Genomic DNA, 14345 nt, shown 5'->3' with positions numbered 1-14345 from the left:
GAGCATTCATCTTAGAAAAATGACTATCAAGTTGAGTGGAGCTGATATTAGCATGTGCAAACTCTGCTTCAATAACAGATACGTTCAAACGTAAAAATTCTAAGCTGGTGTCTACTACGGCGTCATCTGTTACAATTTCTGTTAGTATAGATTACAGTTTGTTGCAGGTAAATATCTGATGAGGGTTACACACTTTCTTCTAGTTCATCCAAACTTCTTTTGGAAGCTGCCGCCTTTTGGCATGACTCCTCGTACATTTGTTTTTCGGCATGTCGTGCAGCAGTATTAATTGGAACTGAGTAACCGCTATACTTCTGGCAACGGAAAATCTTGGTCTTTTTTTTTTTTTTTTTTTTTTTTTTTTTTTTTTTTTTTTTTGTAGAAGACATTATGGTAACTTGTGGAATTCTCACCCAGGGGTTTTTTTTACTCTATACATAGGGAGACAAAGACGTCCCCAGTATATATCAATAAAACATTTACTGACGTATGGTCACACTAACGCGGATTGGTTGTCCATGCAACTGTTCCAAACGTTGGGAGTAGTACAATGTCGAAAGATACATTACACAACTCCCATCGCACCTTTTTTTTTTTCATGCAGAATGAAACGACAGAAGAGATAACGTTACACTACATTGTTGAAGTATCATAAAGACGTCCTTGTTCTAAAAATTACTTTTTATGTCCAATCGTAATAGGCATTATTTGCACATTTTATTTAGCTCTTGCATAACATCAAGCAGGTAATTTATATCGTGCAACCTGTAAGATTCTTATAAGATACTATAACATAAAAACATATATATTTTATGCTTTAAATACTAATCTTGAAGCAATAAAACTACTCTTAGTGTTTGTTTAGCTTTCGGGGTTTGACAAAAAAACAGGTCAGGTAAGGATGAAATCTGGTACATCCATATCCATTCTTTTTGATATACTTATCCACTTATGCATTTTTTGCCAATAAGCGTGTTGTTTACGATGGGGTATTTAAATAACTCTTTTTAACGCAACACATCTAGAGTACTGACAAGAGAAAAATAAGAGGGGGTGGGGGCTTGCTACTCCCTCGATTCCCATATGGGTGAATAACAACAATGCCAAGTTTTTCTTGTTTGTTCGTATCAAAATAGGCTTTAAAAGAAGACAATAGTTATTTGGCTTAAACCCAATCGTTCAATTTTTAAGAGCAAGCTTAAGCAGTTTAGTCTTTAAATGAAAGTTATATTATACGCATACAATAGGGCACTTATCCGGGTCCTTCAATACGATGAAAAATTTTCCTTCTACTTTAGCAGTATACCCATTTAATGACAACAGATATATTTCTCTTTCGTTCATTTCGTTTGCAGACTATGCATGGAAAATTAATTGATTTTTAGCCCTGATCCATCTTTATTCCGGAGATTAAATATTAATACCCTTAAAAAAAAACTTTTTTTTACTAGGAAATTTTCGTTCAGGGCTCCACCGGCCCTTGTCCGCTGGTAACTCTCCGCCTGAACGGCTGAAGCTCCCAGCGGCTTTTGAGGGGATCCTTTACTTCCGCTTGGGGTCTTTACCCTTTCCCCGCATTGAATGGTCTAAAATACAATACCGTAACTTAAGTTGTTGAAAATCATATTGCTCTCTTATGCTTTAACTTCGATACTCTTAAAAAGTAAATATACCAACACCATATGTTAACAAAACACTTTTTTAAATGATAATTGTCAATTTTTATTGGTATGATTTTGGGGAAATGTCTAAACCTCCGTATTTTTTTCAAACGTATTTTTTATAATCACGCGATGGTCTACACGTCGATTGACATGCCATATCATCTAAACTTCATGGGATGATCGATTTCTGTTTTCCATAAAATCTGCTTCACTGTCATTACAAGCTACTACTGGAACGCAGATAGACAATTACCAAGCTCTGACTTGCTAGGGAGGTTTTTGCAAGTGTTTCTATTTTAAGTAAAGGCTCAAACATTATGGATGATAAAATAGACAAATGAAATCATCTTGACATAAGCTTGTTTATCAGCCTATAAATAAAGCTGGTTCACACACTTTATTCTTCTCCTTTTCTTTTCTCTCAACATACTTCTTCTATCTTATGAAAGTAACCAATAATGTTAAAAGGTTAGTTAGTAATGACTCTTGTTTCTTTGAAAAGACACTAAATTGAAAAAGATGTATTACGATATTACGGCTGCGGCTAGTCTTTGCTATAGGAGGGCGACCTCTCAGGCAGAGTTTTTGAGTTTTTGAACTCATAGACCGTGAATGGCTCGGATTGGACTGTAAATAGGTTTCACCATACTGGCCTGCTAGTCTTCTGGCCGGAATTCCTGTAAGTGGTAAAAAAAAATACGTTTGAAAAAAATACGGAGGTCTAAACATTTCCTTGCAGAACATTCCATTGCACCCACTGGTTGGATTGTCCTTTTTCCTTACTGGAAGATATCAATCGTTGGTCATCAATCCATTTCAGTCTGATTCAACAATTCAAAAATTGTACAGTATTGCGAAAGAAATTTTCGAAAGTAATATCACCGAATATGATAACCTTGATGAATTTCTCGACGTATGCCAGCGTGCAAATGACCAAATTGAACAAGGATTGTCATATTTGCGTGCTATCACACTTGATAGCACAAAGTTCAGCCGAAGACAACCAATGGACTTTTGTCAAAAACTATATCGCTAGCCATAAATCCAATACCCGTACTAATAACAAAAGAGTACCAGTTCCATGGGAGGTAATTTATCGTGATGGACGAGCTAGAGGATATTTTAGTACGTTTACCAGTGCCAGCTCTATGAGAACTAGTTTCTATCGACAGAAAAATATGTAGCTATTGTCTACATTTTTTATTAAAGAAATATATGAAATAATGCATTAAATCGAAAAACAATAAAAATAACAATTTAGCATAAGTACCATATTCAACAGTAATAATGAATTTAATGATTACAGTGATAGCAAAAACAGTTAGTTCCCAAACACTGACAAATGCGAGACATTTGATATAGTTAGGGCCGGACACCAAATCGGCAACGGCATGAATGGCAATAGCAGCTAAGACAGCGTCAGGAATGTAATAGAAAGCGGGGGTAAGGGTATATAGAGCAAGCACTACAACAAGTGCAGAGAAGACGCCAGCGAAGGGGGTTTTAACACTTAATTGCAGTACGAGAAAAAGAACCATTTGAAGGATATGCTCTATTTTCGAAAATAAAATTATCTACTTAAAAACCAGAGTCTCCCATTTTATTTGAAGGGTAACATCTTAGTTTGGTGTAGTTGCGCTATTTGCTTTAGGTTCTTCTTCATCAGTACGGCGACTGCCAATAACCTTCTGCGACCTCAGAAGGATCCGCATCGTCCACTATTTAAAAATGTTTTTGAATCAACTCGGTCTTTCTCCAACAATACTTATTTATAATATGGTGATGAGCGGGAGACCTGAGCAGTGGTTTAACAAAAAAAAAATTATTAGATAAAAAAATTATTAAGTGAAATCAACATACCTTTAGAGACAATGTTTAATTACAGGAGAATTTGCTCTTCGTCTATGAGGGCGCGGGTTATCTACCATCCAAAACGTTTCGAGACTTCTACTTTCACAGGCTGTGTAGAACTGACTTGCTCTAAATTCATCAATCAAGTACACCCTTTTACCAGCTTTTTGAAGCAACAGACCGAAACCAAGACCCCGTATGAACTCATGAAATCTTGTATTAGGAGCAGATCGGTTGCCCGTAACATAAACATCTTCGACACCAAACTGTCCATATAGATGTGCTCATATTACCTTTAGATTTATTTGGTGTACCAGACATGGATCTATCAGAATCCTTGTCTGGTAAAAAGGGCAGTTTTCTGAAGTAAAAAGTTTGCTCTAATAACATGTCAGATAAATGTCACTCAATTTTGAATCGGTTGTTTCAATATTTACCTTTTACGTATAAAGTGTTATGAAGTTTGAGAACAAAAATAGTTATATGTAAAATAAAAATTGAATAAGGGTTAGGTAAACTTATCTTAAGATTTCATTGGTGTTGTTATTGAAAAAAAGGGGAGAAAAACAAAGAACAATGAAATTCGCATGAAGCGATGATAAATGCAATTTTTCTAGCTCTCATTTTATAGTAATCTCTTTTGAAAGAAGGCACATACCCCATATGCATTATAGAAAAATTCGGATTGCCCAAAAATTATACGAGAGCAAACAGAAAATAATTGTGTCATTCAAAAATAAAATTGCTTGGAATCAATAGGTAGCTAATTCCAAATAACCTTAATACATACAATAAAATAAAAAACTTTATTGTAAAACTGTAAATGCCATGTACTTGTCTGAGCGTTTTTAGGTCCTTTGTTTGTAGTTTGACCAAAAACAAGTTACCTTTTCGGGGTGTCAGTTAAGGAAGGAAATCTGGTGCATCAATATCCATTCTTTTCGATACACTTATCCACGTATACATTTTTTGCCAATAAGTGTGTTGTTTATGACGAGGTAGTGGTATTTAATTTACTCGTGATAAAGCAACACATCTAGAGTACTGACAAGAAAAAAATAAGGGTGTGGGTGGGGTGGTGGGTTTGCTACTCCCTCGCCCCCCTAATGGGTGAATAACAAAAACGTCAAGTTTTGATCATTTGTGCATCTTAAAATAGGCTTAAAAAGAAGACAATAATTATTTGGTTTATGCATGATCGTTCAATTTTTAAGAGCAAGCTCAAGCATGTTAGTCTTTTGGATGAAGTGAAGATTTAATATAAAAGAGTTACATATGCATGCAATAGGGCACTTATCCGGGCCATTCAATACAATGAAAACATTTTCTATTGACACATTTTCCTCCTACTTTAGCAGTATACCCATTTAATGATAACAGAAATATATATATTTCGTTCATTCTGTTTGTAGACTATGCAATGCATTATAAGCTTGCACAAATAATACATGAGAATAGTGTATTACTAGTGGAGGAGAGGAAGTCAAGATTCTTTAGTACATGATGTACGTACAAAAAATGTATCCAATCATATGCGTTTTCTTAATCAAGCAAGACGCCACCCCCACCGAAATTCACTTCTCTACTTTCGTTGATAGCGCTGAACAATCATCTCCAATAAACCCACTTGGTATAACTCAATTCGATAACAAATTAGTTTACGGATTAGAGCCATATCTATATGAAATAGTGACCAAAGAGCCTTGGTGCAGGAGCTTTTTACCGAATTGCAGATTCCTGGTCATATCATAAAAGAAAAAGCATGGTATCTTAATTAAAACTACTATAGTCAAAGTTTAAGAGAAATCCTGTTTTATTATGAGCCTATTATGTTGGTGGCTTTTCATTTAGCAAATATCCCGAAACTGTATACTGGTATAAATTATAATTTATTCTTAATAAAAATTTTGTTTTTCGTTTTTTTAACGTAATAAAAGAAAACAAAAGGCAAATTTGCCAAAACAAATTAAAAAACAGGAAAGAAACAAAGACCAAAGAAACAAAGGCCAAAGAAACGGGAAAAAAAGAAAAGGACAAGAGAGCGATTTTTTTAACCCCGTCGAGTTTGGGATTTAGCCTTACGACCATCTCCAGTTGGTCGTGGAAAAGGCTGTTCTTTTCCTTTTAAAGGGCCAGAAGAATAAAACAACTTTGGCTGGTAGTTGGGCTCTTGTTTCATGACTTGAGAGTTCTGGAACTTCTTTATCAGAGCCTTCTTTCCTTGAATGGCAGCGTAAGACAACTGGAATGTCTTATCGGAGTTGAACTTGCTCCTATAAAAATAAATAGTTAGAAGAAGCGTCTCTTTTTTTTGTCTATTTTATAGTTTGTTATTACCATTTCTTGCCTTCGCGTTCTTCATAAAAGCTGATGACACTTCTACAGATGATTAAAAAAAAGATATGTAAATAGAATGTATGAGTACATGTTTCTGTACGAGATACTTACTTTGGCTCAATAAAATTAACGAAGGCATAGCCAACATTGCATCTATTTTTAAAATCCATTCGAAGATAAAAAAAATCGAATGTATTTTTATGCGTTTCATTAATTAAATTCATAACCATTTTCTATAAAAGAAAAATTATTGGCATACGATTTTCGTACGTATTTTATATTCAAATTAATTCTTACCTGCGTGTACTTGTTGGGAATGTTACGAATCATAAATGTTGTTCTGGTGTCTTGCTTTGTGATCACCCTATTGATATCCAGTTCATATGAGACTTTAACAGGGGCCGAAGGAACTGAAGGAGCTGGAGGCAGTGAAGCCAGTGAAGGCTTTGCTTTTGTTTTGACCCCCGCACTTACAACAGACGAGTAAGATTTTCTTTTCTGACAAGTTGCTGGTCCAGGTGACCCTTTCTTGACCTTGTTAACGACACCGTTTGATGGAACAGATATAGAGTCTGCCATAAGACCGATCTCTGAAGGTAAAGCTTTATCGACATTGACTGTATTTACTGGAGACTTTGCATTGGTTTTAGATGAAACAACGTCAGAAATCGCAGCCGAACTAGATGAAGATGGGCCGGAAGACTTGGATCTTTCTTTGGCAGGAGCATTGATCTTATCAGAGGCCTCTGCGGATAAGATACAATCTGAGCTAGAGAGATAGGGCTTGGAGCCGGAATTTTTAGGGTTGCGGCCGGAACTAGAGGAGAAACGGTCTGGATTTAAAGGGCCTTTGGAAGACCAAGGAAGCACACTAAACGGATCTTTGGAAAAGTATGTGTGGTTCTCCGAAAGATCGAGAGCAGACGTGATACTCCTATTCACTGGTTTTGTAATGCAAGTTGGAGGTTCTTTCAGCTTTGTGAATGCAATCTCATTGCACGTACAATCAAACGGATTATTATTTGCTGGAAGAACTTGGATGGTCGTTCCCTATTATATGACTGGTTAGATCATCTTATCCATTCCTTTTTTTGGAAGACTATAAAAAAACTAACCTCAATCGACACACCATTAAGACGTGCAAACAGTATTTCTGTTTCACGCTCATCATCGTATTCAATATTTACCAGCTGTAAGTTACTCGATGCACAGGCTTCTGAGAAAGTATGAATTACGCCAATTTGAGAAGCGAGATCCTATTCGTCGTTTGTCAAAAAAAGCGTGCTTTTAATTTTTTTTTTTTTTTTTTCGCATACCATAATATTCAGTAATCTTCCACCTTGTGAGTTCATCACCATAAAAACCTTATTGTTTAATGGCATGTTTACCGAACAAGGCTTTGCAAAGTAAGCCTGGTATGAATGGTTGAAGCTGTCATTGATGATGGACAAGGCTTTCATGGCATCCGTGTACTTGTAGTAAGAAATGATTGCAGCCCCTTCTGTAAACAAAGGGCAAAGGGTCTTAACCTCTCCGCCACAAGACTTGAGGAAAAGGAGATTCAGTAAAGAACCAAAATAATAGGAAAATCAAAAAAAAAAAAAATACCTGCAACAGTCCAAATAACCTGTCGTGACTCAACGTCAAAGAGTTAAAAGGGAACAAAGCAATATGTCTTGTTGGATGATTAGATTTGAAGTCGCTTGGCTTCATTGAGGTATCTAATTAAATGAAAGAATTTTTAAATAAACAAATAGATGTATAAGAAAATGAATACGACAAACCTTGAAGTCTGGTGGAGGGACTTGGGCAGTCATCATTCAAAGAGATGTTGTCTGGCTTCCAAGGTTGGCACAATAGAGGCCCACTTCGTGAAGAGGGTTGGCTCCCAACATGCAAATGTGAAAAATAGCTCATATTGACACCAACAATTGTTTTAAAAAGTAAAAGAGGGGAAAAGAATAACAGAAACAAAGTGGTGGAATATATATGTTAAAAACAGTAAACAATAATATTAATCTGACAGTTGAACTCTTCTCAGTGTCGTGTTGTGTTTCGCAAGGAAGCCGCTTTTGGTTTGTTTGTTTCGATAAGCATCATGTATTATGTCAGAAATATATAGCGACTGATTATAAAGAATAAAATAATAATAAACACCTTCTTTCATCATCGATTTTTCTTTGCCATCACTTGTGGGGGTGATGCATCCGCAATATGTCCTTTTGTTACCAGTACGGATGATGTATTTATACATATAAGAGCTTGAAAAAACGTTTTTTTATCAATATGGTGTTTATAAATTGGATAGAGATATGGATACATCATGAAAACTTTGTTGACAAGATAAAAAAAGCTCTCATGTCCTTCAACATTGCTTTCTGTGTAACTACTCTAAACCAAAATCGGCAACCCGACTATCAATGACAACCTTACAAATACTCCTGCCCCACCCTAAAAAATGTGAGTTTCCATGGTGGTTCTGTATATCTTGAATAGGAAAGATAGTTTGGAGACGCACATCCAGCTTCTTGGGTTATGAAGTAGCTTTCAACAGATAACTACGACAAACGTGATTATGAAAAAGTATAAAATAATTCAAATTTTTGAGTTCTGAAGTTGGACGCTGTCGCCTTCCATGGTTTAGCATCGAATGGGGGGGGTTAAACAAAACTTTTTTCTCTTCTATCAAAATTATCATCTAATCATCTGCTGCTCAGAAATTTTTTTTTGGGGATAAAGCGATTTGCATGAATTGTTATCAGCACTATGGTAATAAGCATTTTTAGTTTAATAGGTGTATAATTTATTATCATTTTTTTTTTTTTTTTTTTTTTTTTTTTTTTTTGCTTTATAAAAAAAAAAAAAATCAAAACGGACAAATACCAAACAAAAGAAGGACAGAGCAATTTTTTTAACCCTGCCATTCCCGTCTCCAGTTGGTCTTGGAAAGGCTGTTCTTTTCCTTTTAAAGTGCCAGAAGAATAAAACAATTTTGGCTGGTAACTGGGCTCTTGTTCCATGACTTGAGAGTTCTGAAACATCTTTATCAGAGCCTTTTCTCCTTGAATGTTAACATAAGACAACTGGAATCGCTTATTCGAGTTGAACTTGCTCCTATAAAAAAGTAGTGAGAAGAAGCGTGCGGCTTTCGATCATCTTTTATACTCAAATTAATACTTACCTGTGTAGATCTATTGGGGAGGTTTCGGATCATGAAGGTTGTTCTGGCATCTTGTTGATATCCAACATGCTCCAAGGTTTTTTAATCACTGCAGGATCTGAAGGCTTTGCCTTTGCTGTCACCTCAGTGCTAACCACAGATGCGTAAGATCTGTTCTTTTTGCAACCTGGTTTGCAAGCAAGAACATTGTTGTTCTTGCTTGTCGCATCATTTGATAAAGCAAATAGGGTGCCTGCAGCAGGATTGACGTTTGAGGGTACATTGCTGCTGGCTTTTATTATAGCTAAAAGAGCCTTGGCATTGGCTTCAAATGATCTAACATCAGAAACCTTAGCAGAGTAAGGTTCCTGAGAGGTTTCTGTAAACGAAGAACGATCCGAGCAGGAAAGACAGGATTTGAAGCCTGAACGTTTACAGATGCAACCAGTACTAGAATAGGAGGAATGGTCTGATTCCAAAGGGCGCTCAATTGCTGGAGGGCGCATACTGAAGGGATTGACAGAAAAATTTGAACGGTTTTCCGGAAGATTAAAGGCGGACATGCTACCCCGAATCATCAATCTTTCGTTGGAAGCAGATGATTATTTCAATCTTGAAATTCATCTACATTGCATATACAATCAAAAAGATTGCTGTTAGCTGGGAGTACTCGTACAGTTGTACCCTATTAAAGGACGGATTAGATCATATGATCCATTTATCCTTTGGAAGACTACAGAAAACCAACCTTGCTTGCTACTCCATCCAGACGTGCAAATAATATGTTGGTGCTGGTCTCATCGTCATATTCAATATTAGCTACTCGCACGTAGTCTGAGTCCCATGCTTCGGAAAAAAGTATGGATTACGTCAATTTTGGACGCGAACTCCTATTCGTCGTTTGTCAAAAACAAACAATTTGTTTTTTTTACGCGTACCACAACATTAAGTAATCTTGCATTAAGAGGCACCTTTTCTGATTTGACTATCATGAGAAACCTTATTATTCAACGGCTGGTTGATTAAATAAGGTTTATCAAAGCAAGCCTTCAATAAATTACCAAAGCTATCACAGGGCTTTGACGGCATCGGTGTATTTGAAGTAAGAAATTATAGTATTTCCTTCTGCAAGAAAAGGGTGAATAGTTTTAATTTTTCCGCGAGACTTGAGGGAAAAGATGTTTAGTCAAGAATCAAAAATGATGGGAAAGCCAAAACATATTTACAGCACTTTAAATAATTTGCTATAGATTAATAAGTTTGTTCATTTAGTTTTTCTCCTGCAGCAATTCGTATAGTCTTTCATGACTGATTGTCAAGAGGTTAAATTGAAAACAAGGCCATATGTTTTGTGAGGCCCTCAGATTTGATGGGCATTTGTTCTGCTGAAGTATTTAATAAAAGGCCTTTTAGTAAAAAAAAAAGCAAATACATATAAAAGGAAACTACAATAATTACCTTGCCTCTTTTCAACACTTTTTATTTCCGAAGGTTGACATAAAAGCATATTGCTCGACTGAGGATTCCAAGGGTCTGATATATTATTAAAAGACCCATCCTGGAAATACTGTTACTTTGGTATGAATAAAAAGAAAGAAAGAGAGAGAGAAAAAAAGTGCGGGAAAATATATGGGGAAAACAGTAAACAGTAATAATCTGACAGTTAATTTATTTTTGGACTCTTCTGGTCCTCTAAAATGTCGCGTTGTATCTCTCTCTCTCAAGCACTGTTTTGTTCGTTTGTTTCTATATAAAGCATATATTATACAAGATATATATGGAGCCGGATTTATAAATAATAAACGCCTTCTGTCAACATCAGTTTGAAACATTGTTTTTTTTTCGTTTTTTTTTCGCGCCATTACCTGTGCATCCACTATTGGTCCTTTTGTCACAAATGATGTACTTACGGAAGAGTTTCAAAAGACTCCTATATTATTAATAACGTTTTTTAGGAGCTGGATGGATCTATGGACATATTATATAACCTTTGTTGACAAAAAAAAAGGGACTCTCATGCCATTCATATGCTTCCTGTGTTACTATTCCTAACCAAAATTGGCAATGGCACTATCAATGATAATTTTACAAATACTCCTGTCACACTTTCAAAACATGGGAGTTTTGTCTATGTCAAATAGGAAATGTAGTATAGAGATGAACATACAGCTCTTAAGGCTATTTAATAGTTTTCAACAAGCAACTACGACAAACGTGACTATAAAAAAACCATGAATCAAATTTAATTTTTTCGAGCTGTAAATTTTGACGCTGTAGCTTTTCATGGAAAGGGGGAGAAGGAAGTTAAGCAAACCTATGTTACTTTCAAACCAAAATTAGCATCCAATCATCTGCTGAGAAAAAAAATATGGGGATAACGCGTATCATATAAATTATTATCAGCACTAAATGGTAATTTAAGCATTTTTAGTCTAATACGTGTAATTTGCAAAATATTTTGGCTGATAAGCAGCTAATTTGGCGTCTTTTACTACTTTGTAACTTGTCCCTATTCATACATCAATAGATAACAATGCATGTCACAATACTGAAGGTCATCCACAGTCAATCACTGTGAAACTTTTTATCGGTCCAATTTTTTAAAAAAAAATGAAAAAGTTAGACCGGCGGTAACGGTCCAAAAATTGGACCGATTTTATAAAAAATCGGTCGCATTTTTGGACAGATTTTGTAAGAAATCGGTCGCATTTTTGGACCGATACTGATGATTACAAGCGATGGTTTTGGCAAATAATTCTATTGGATAATAATACAGTTTACGTATTCAGTTCACGAGTTGCTACCCTTGTAAACCCAAAAATTTAGACATCATATATTGAATAAAAAAAAGACATTTTATTGAAAAAAAAAAGAAAAAGAAAAAAAGAGCCACAAATGTTTGAATAAATAAACGCAGAGATTGGTTTTACAGATGAAAGACGAAACTAATCCGCCCATACCAACTTATTGAGCTAGTAGTTACAACTGTTATAGACAAACGCGTCTGGGCGGTACTTACCTATAATAAGAACTAACGTTAATAACGAGTATAAAAAAGATAAAAAAACACATCATACCTTAATAAAGAAACAGGTCGTCCGGGTCTAAATTTACAAGCAGTAAACGTACAGTAAATCTATAGACATATATTGATATTAATAACAGGAATGAAGGTGACTATAGCGATAAATCTTACCTCGAAAAGAATGTAGTTCATCTACCATGAACGCAAACACAATATTTATTATTCATAAACTACATCAAACAGAGTTACATAACTGTAAAAGGTTAATTTTATGTTAAATTATGGTATCAATTATTATACATACTATTTCATGGTCATTTGTCAAAAAGAAAACAGAAAAAAGGAAAATAAGAAAGAAAAAAAAATATTAGATTTATAAATAATGATTTTTTAAACTCAATAGATATTACGTACAGGAACGGTACACACAAACATAGAGTACTCTTCCAGTGCGTTTGATAGATACTTTCAATGACCCTTTGACCACTCTTTTGTTTCCTATAACTTGTCTCTTTACAAGATGGAAAAAATGGGGAAACTAGAAAGAAAATTCTAAGAAGGAGGGTGATTTCAATAAAAAGTGTTGCGGCTATTTATTGAGTGGCAAAAATTTGGACATAAAGCACATGGCTTTTAATACTATAAACATTTTATTTGTAATATATATGTGACAAAAAAAATGTCAATACTTTGTCATAGAGACATTTAAGTAGTGAATATGTTTTGATAGTTATTCGTCCGTTAAAACCAGCGAAGAAGTGAAAAAAAAAAAAAAAGCGTAAGTCAATTGAAAGCACGATACAAAAAAAGCCTAATCGTGTAACACCAAACGCGTAAAGAACAAGATACACTTTTTGACCCCCTGTTGCGGTCACCGTATTAACTTAATAAATTTTCTTTTAATCATATAAGTTATATAGGTATCGTAATATATGTTTATTAAACTACAAAACTCGATTTTGCAGTGATTTTCATTTATTTTAAAAATCGGTATCGGTGCAATCTTCAAAAAAGACCGCCGGTATCTGTAATTTCTAAAAATTGCACCGATACCGGCGGTATCGGTCCAAAATATGTTTAGACCGGTAAAAAGTTTCAGGGTGCAACATACTTTGTAACAAACTTTTTATGCAAAGCAATACTCCAAAGCTTAAAAAATCTCGCTATTTTTATATATATTCTGCCCTTTATAAGTACTAGAAACATAAGCACTACATTCTGAAAGAATTGAACATGAAATATTCCAAGAAATAAATGGTTAAATTATTTGAGACTAAAACTAGATATCTTTTTATTAAATGAAAAAGGGGATCCATTTTATAAGGAAGGATTGAAATAGATTGTTATCCGGGAAGATCAGACGGGAGCGTGGATTGGAAGTAGACATTAATAACTTGATCAGTCAATGGTTTATGTTTCAGTGCTGGGTTGCTATTAAATGTCAAGTAGATTATAGGCTGGATATATAGTGTGTATATATCAGAACACTCTTAAAGAAAAACCCTTTTTTTGTTTTTCACTATGTTATAATTGATTCGATCAAATTATGAATAAATACAACGTGTTAACCTTCTTGTTCAAAGTGAATCATGTAAATATATTATCAAAATGTAATTACGAATCCTGTCTGTTTTACTTTATGATCAGTTCAAGTGGTTTATTTAAATACTCTAATCTAGGTGGCAAATGGTTTATAAAATAGTTGAAAGACTGATTGAAAATAATCCTTCATGAACACAACTTATTAGATAAAACAAAATCTAACCTGAAAATGAATTGCATGGAGGTCTTTACTGATTCTGTACAATCAATATAAAAAGAAACCTCAACAACCAAGAAGCTTGCTGAGCACATTAGGAATGCTTTGTAAAAAATCAAAGAAAAAACATGCTTTAGCTTTTATCAGCTTTATCACAGTTTTTGTAAATGGATAGTGCTTTGGGCATGAAAAAATAATGAATCCACAAGGAGCTACAAACTTAACCGTAGCTTATTAACCATCGTAAGCTTGCGAAAAGAATGAATAATGGGTCTAACTCAAAGGAATTTACACTTAAACTACATATATATATATATACAAAAAAAAAAAAAAAAAAAAAAAGACTATGGTCCAAAGTGGGTAGTGAATAGCTGACTTAAGGATATAATCATATGACCATCGATTTATCATTCCACTTATTTGTTGATCCGGTATCATTAATTCTCTTTTTCCTCTCCTAAGTACCAAAATCTAGCATCTATGTATAGGTTGAATAGTTAAAGCAAAACGTACAAGTAGCAATTTCCAAAAAAACGCGTAATTTTCTTT

The 14345-nt window shown here is 34.6% G+C and overlaps 3 protein-coding genes across 3 annotated transcripts; all 3 read right to left on the bottom strand.

Moving 5' to 3' along the window:
* Window positions 1-3526: 3526 nt before the first annotated feature.
* On the bottom strand, window positions 3527-3793 carry EV154DRAFT_412903 (uncharacterized protein; the record flags this gene model as incomplete). The annotated part of the gene is made up of 1 exon (XM_051595540.1): window positions 3527-3793. A coding segment is annotated over one exon (267 nt), but the record flags the coding sequence as incomplete, so codon positions are not given.
* Window positions 3794-5385: 1592 nt separating this feature from the next.
* Window positions 5386-7871, bottom strand: EV154DRAFT_494830 (RNA recognition motif 2-domain-containing protein). Its single transcript, XM_051599953.1, has 8 exons — window positions 7637-7871; window positions 7461-7573; window positions 7169-7396; window positions 6968-7108; window positions 6150-6902; window positions 5964-6085; window positions 5853-5894; window positions 5386-5788 (listed from the first exon to the last, which is right to left on the bottom strand). Exons 1-8 carry the CDS (start codon window positions 7767-7769, stop codon window positions 5566-5568), a joined length of 1755 nt encoding a protein of 584 aa, XP_051462168.1. The 5' UTR covers window positions 7770-7871; the 3' UTR covers window positions 5386-5565.
* Window positions 7872-8998: 1127 nt separating this feature from the next.
* EV154DRAFT_594383 (uncharacterized protein) lies at window positions 8999-9697 on the bottom strand. The gene has a single exon (XM_051606966.1). It carries the CDS (start codon window positions 9588-9590, stop codon window positions 9063-9065), a length of 528 nt encoding a protein of 175 aa, XP_051462167.1. The 5' UTR covers window positions 9591-9697; the 3' UTR covers window positions 8999-9062.
* Between the last annotated feature and the right edge of the window lie 4648 nt (window positions 9698-14345).

This window comes from Mucor mucedo (genome assembly GCF_025094135.1).
Source record: "Mucor mucedo strain NRRL 3635 chromosome Unknown EV154scaffold_9, whole genome shotgun sequence".
NCBI classification, from domain to species: domain Eukaryota; kingdom Fungi; phylum Mucoromycota; class Mucoromycetes; order Mucorales; family Mucoraceae; genus Mucor; species Mucor mucedo.
Note: the sequence above shows the minus strand (reverse complement) of the source record. Positions and strands in the feature narration are given on the sequence as shown.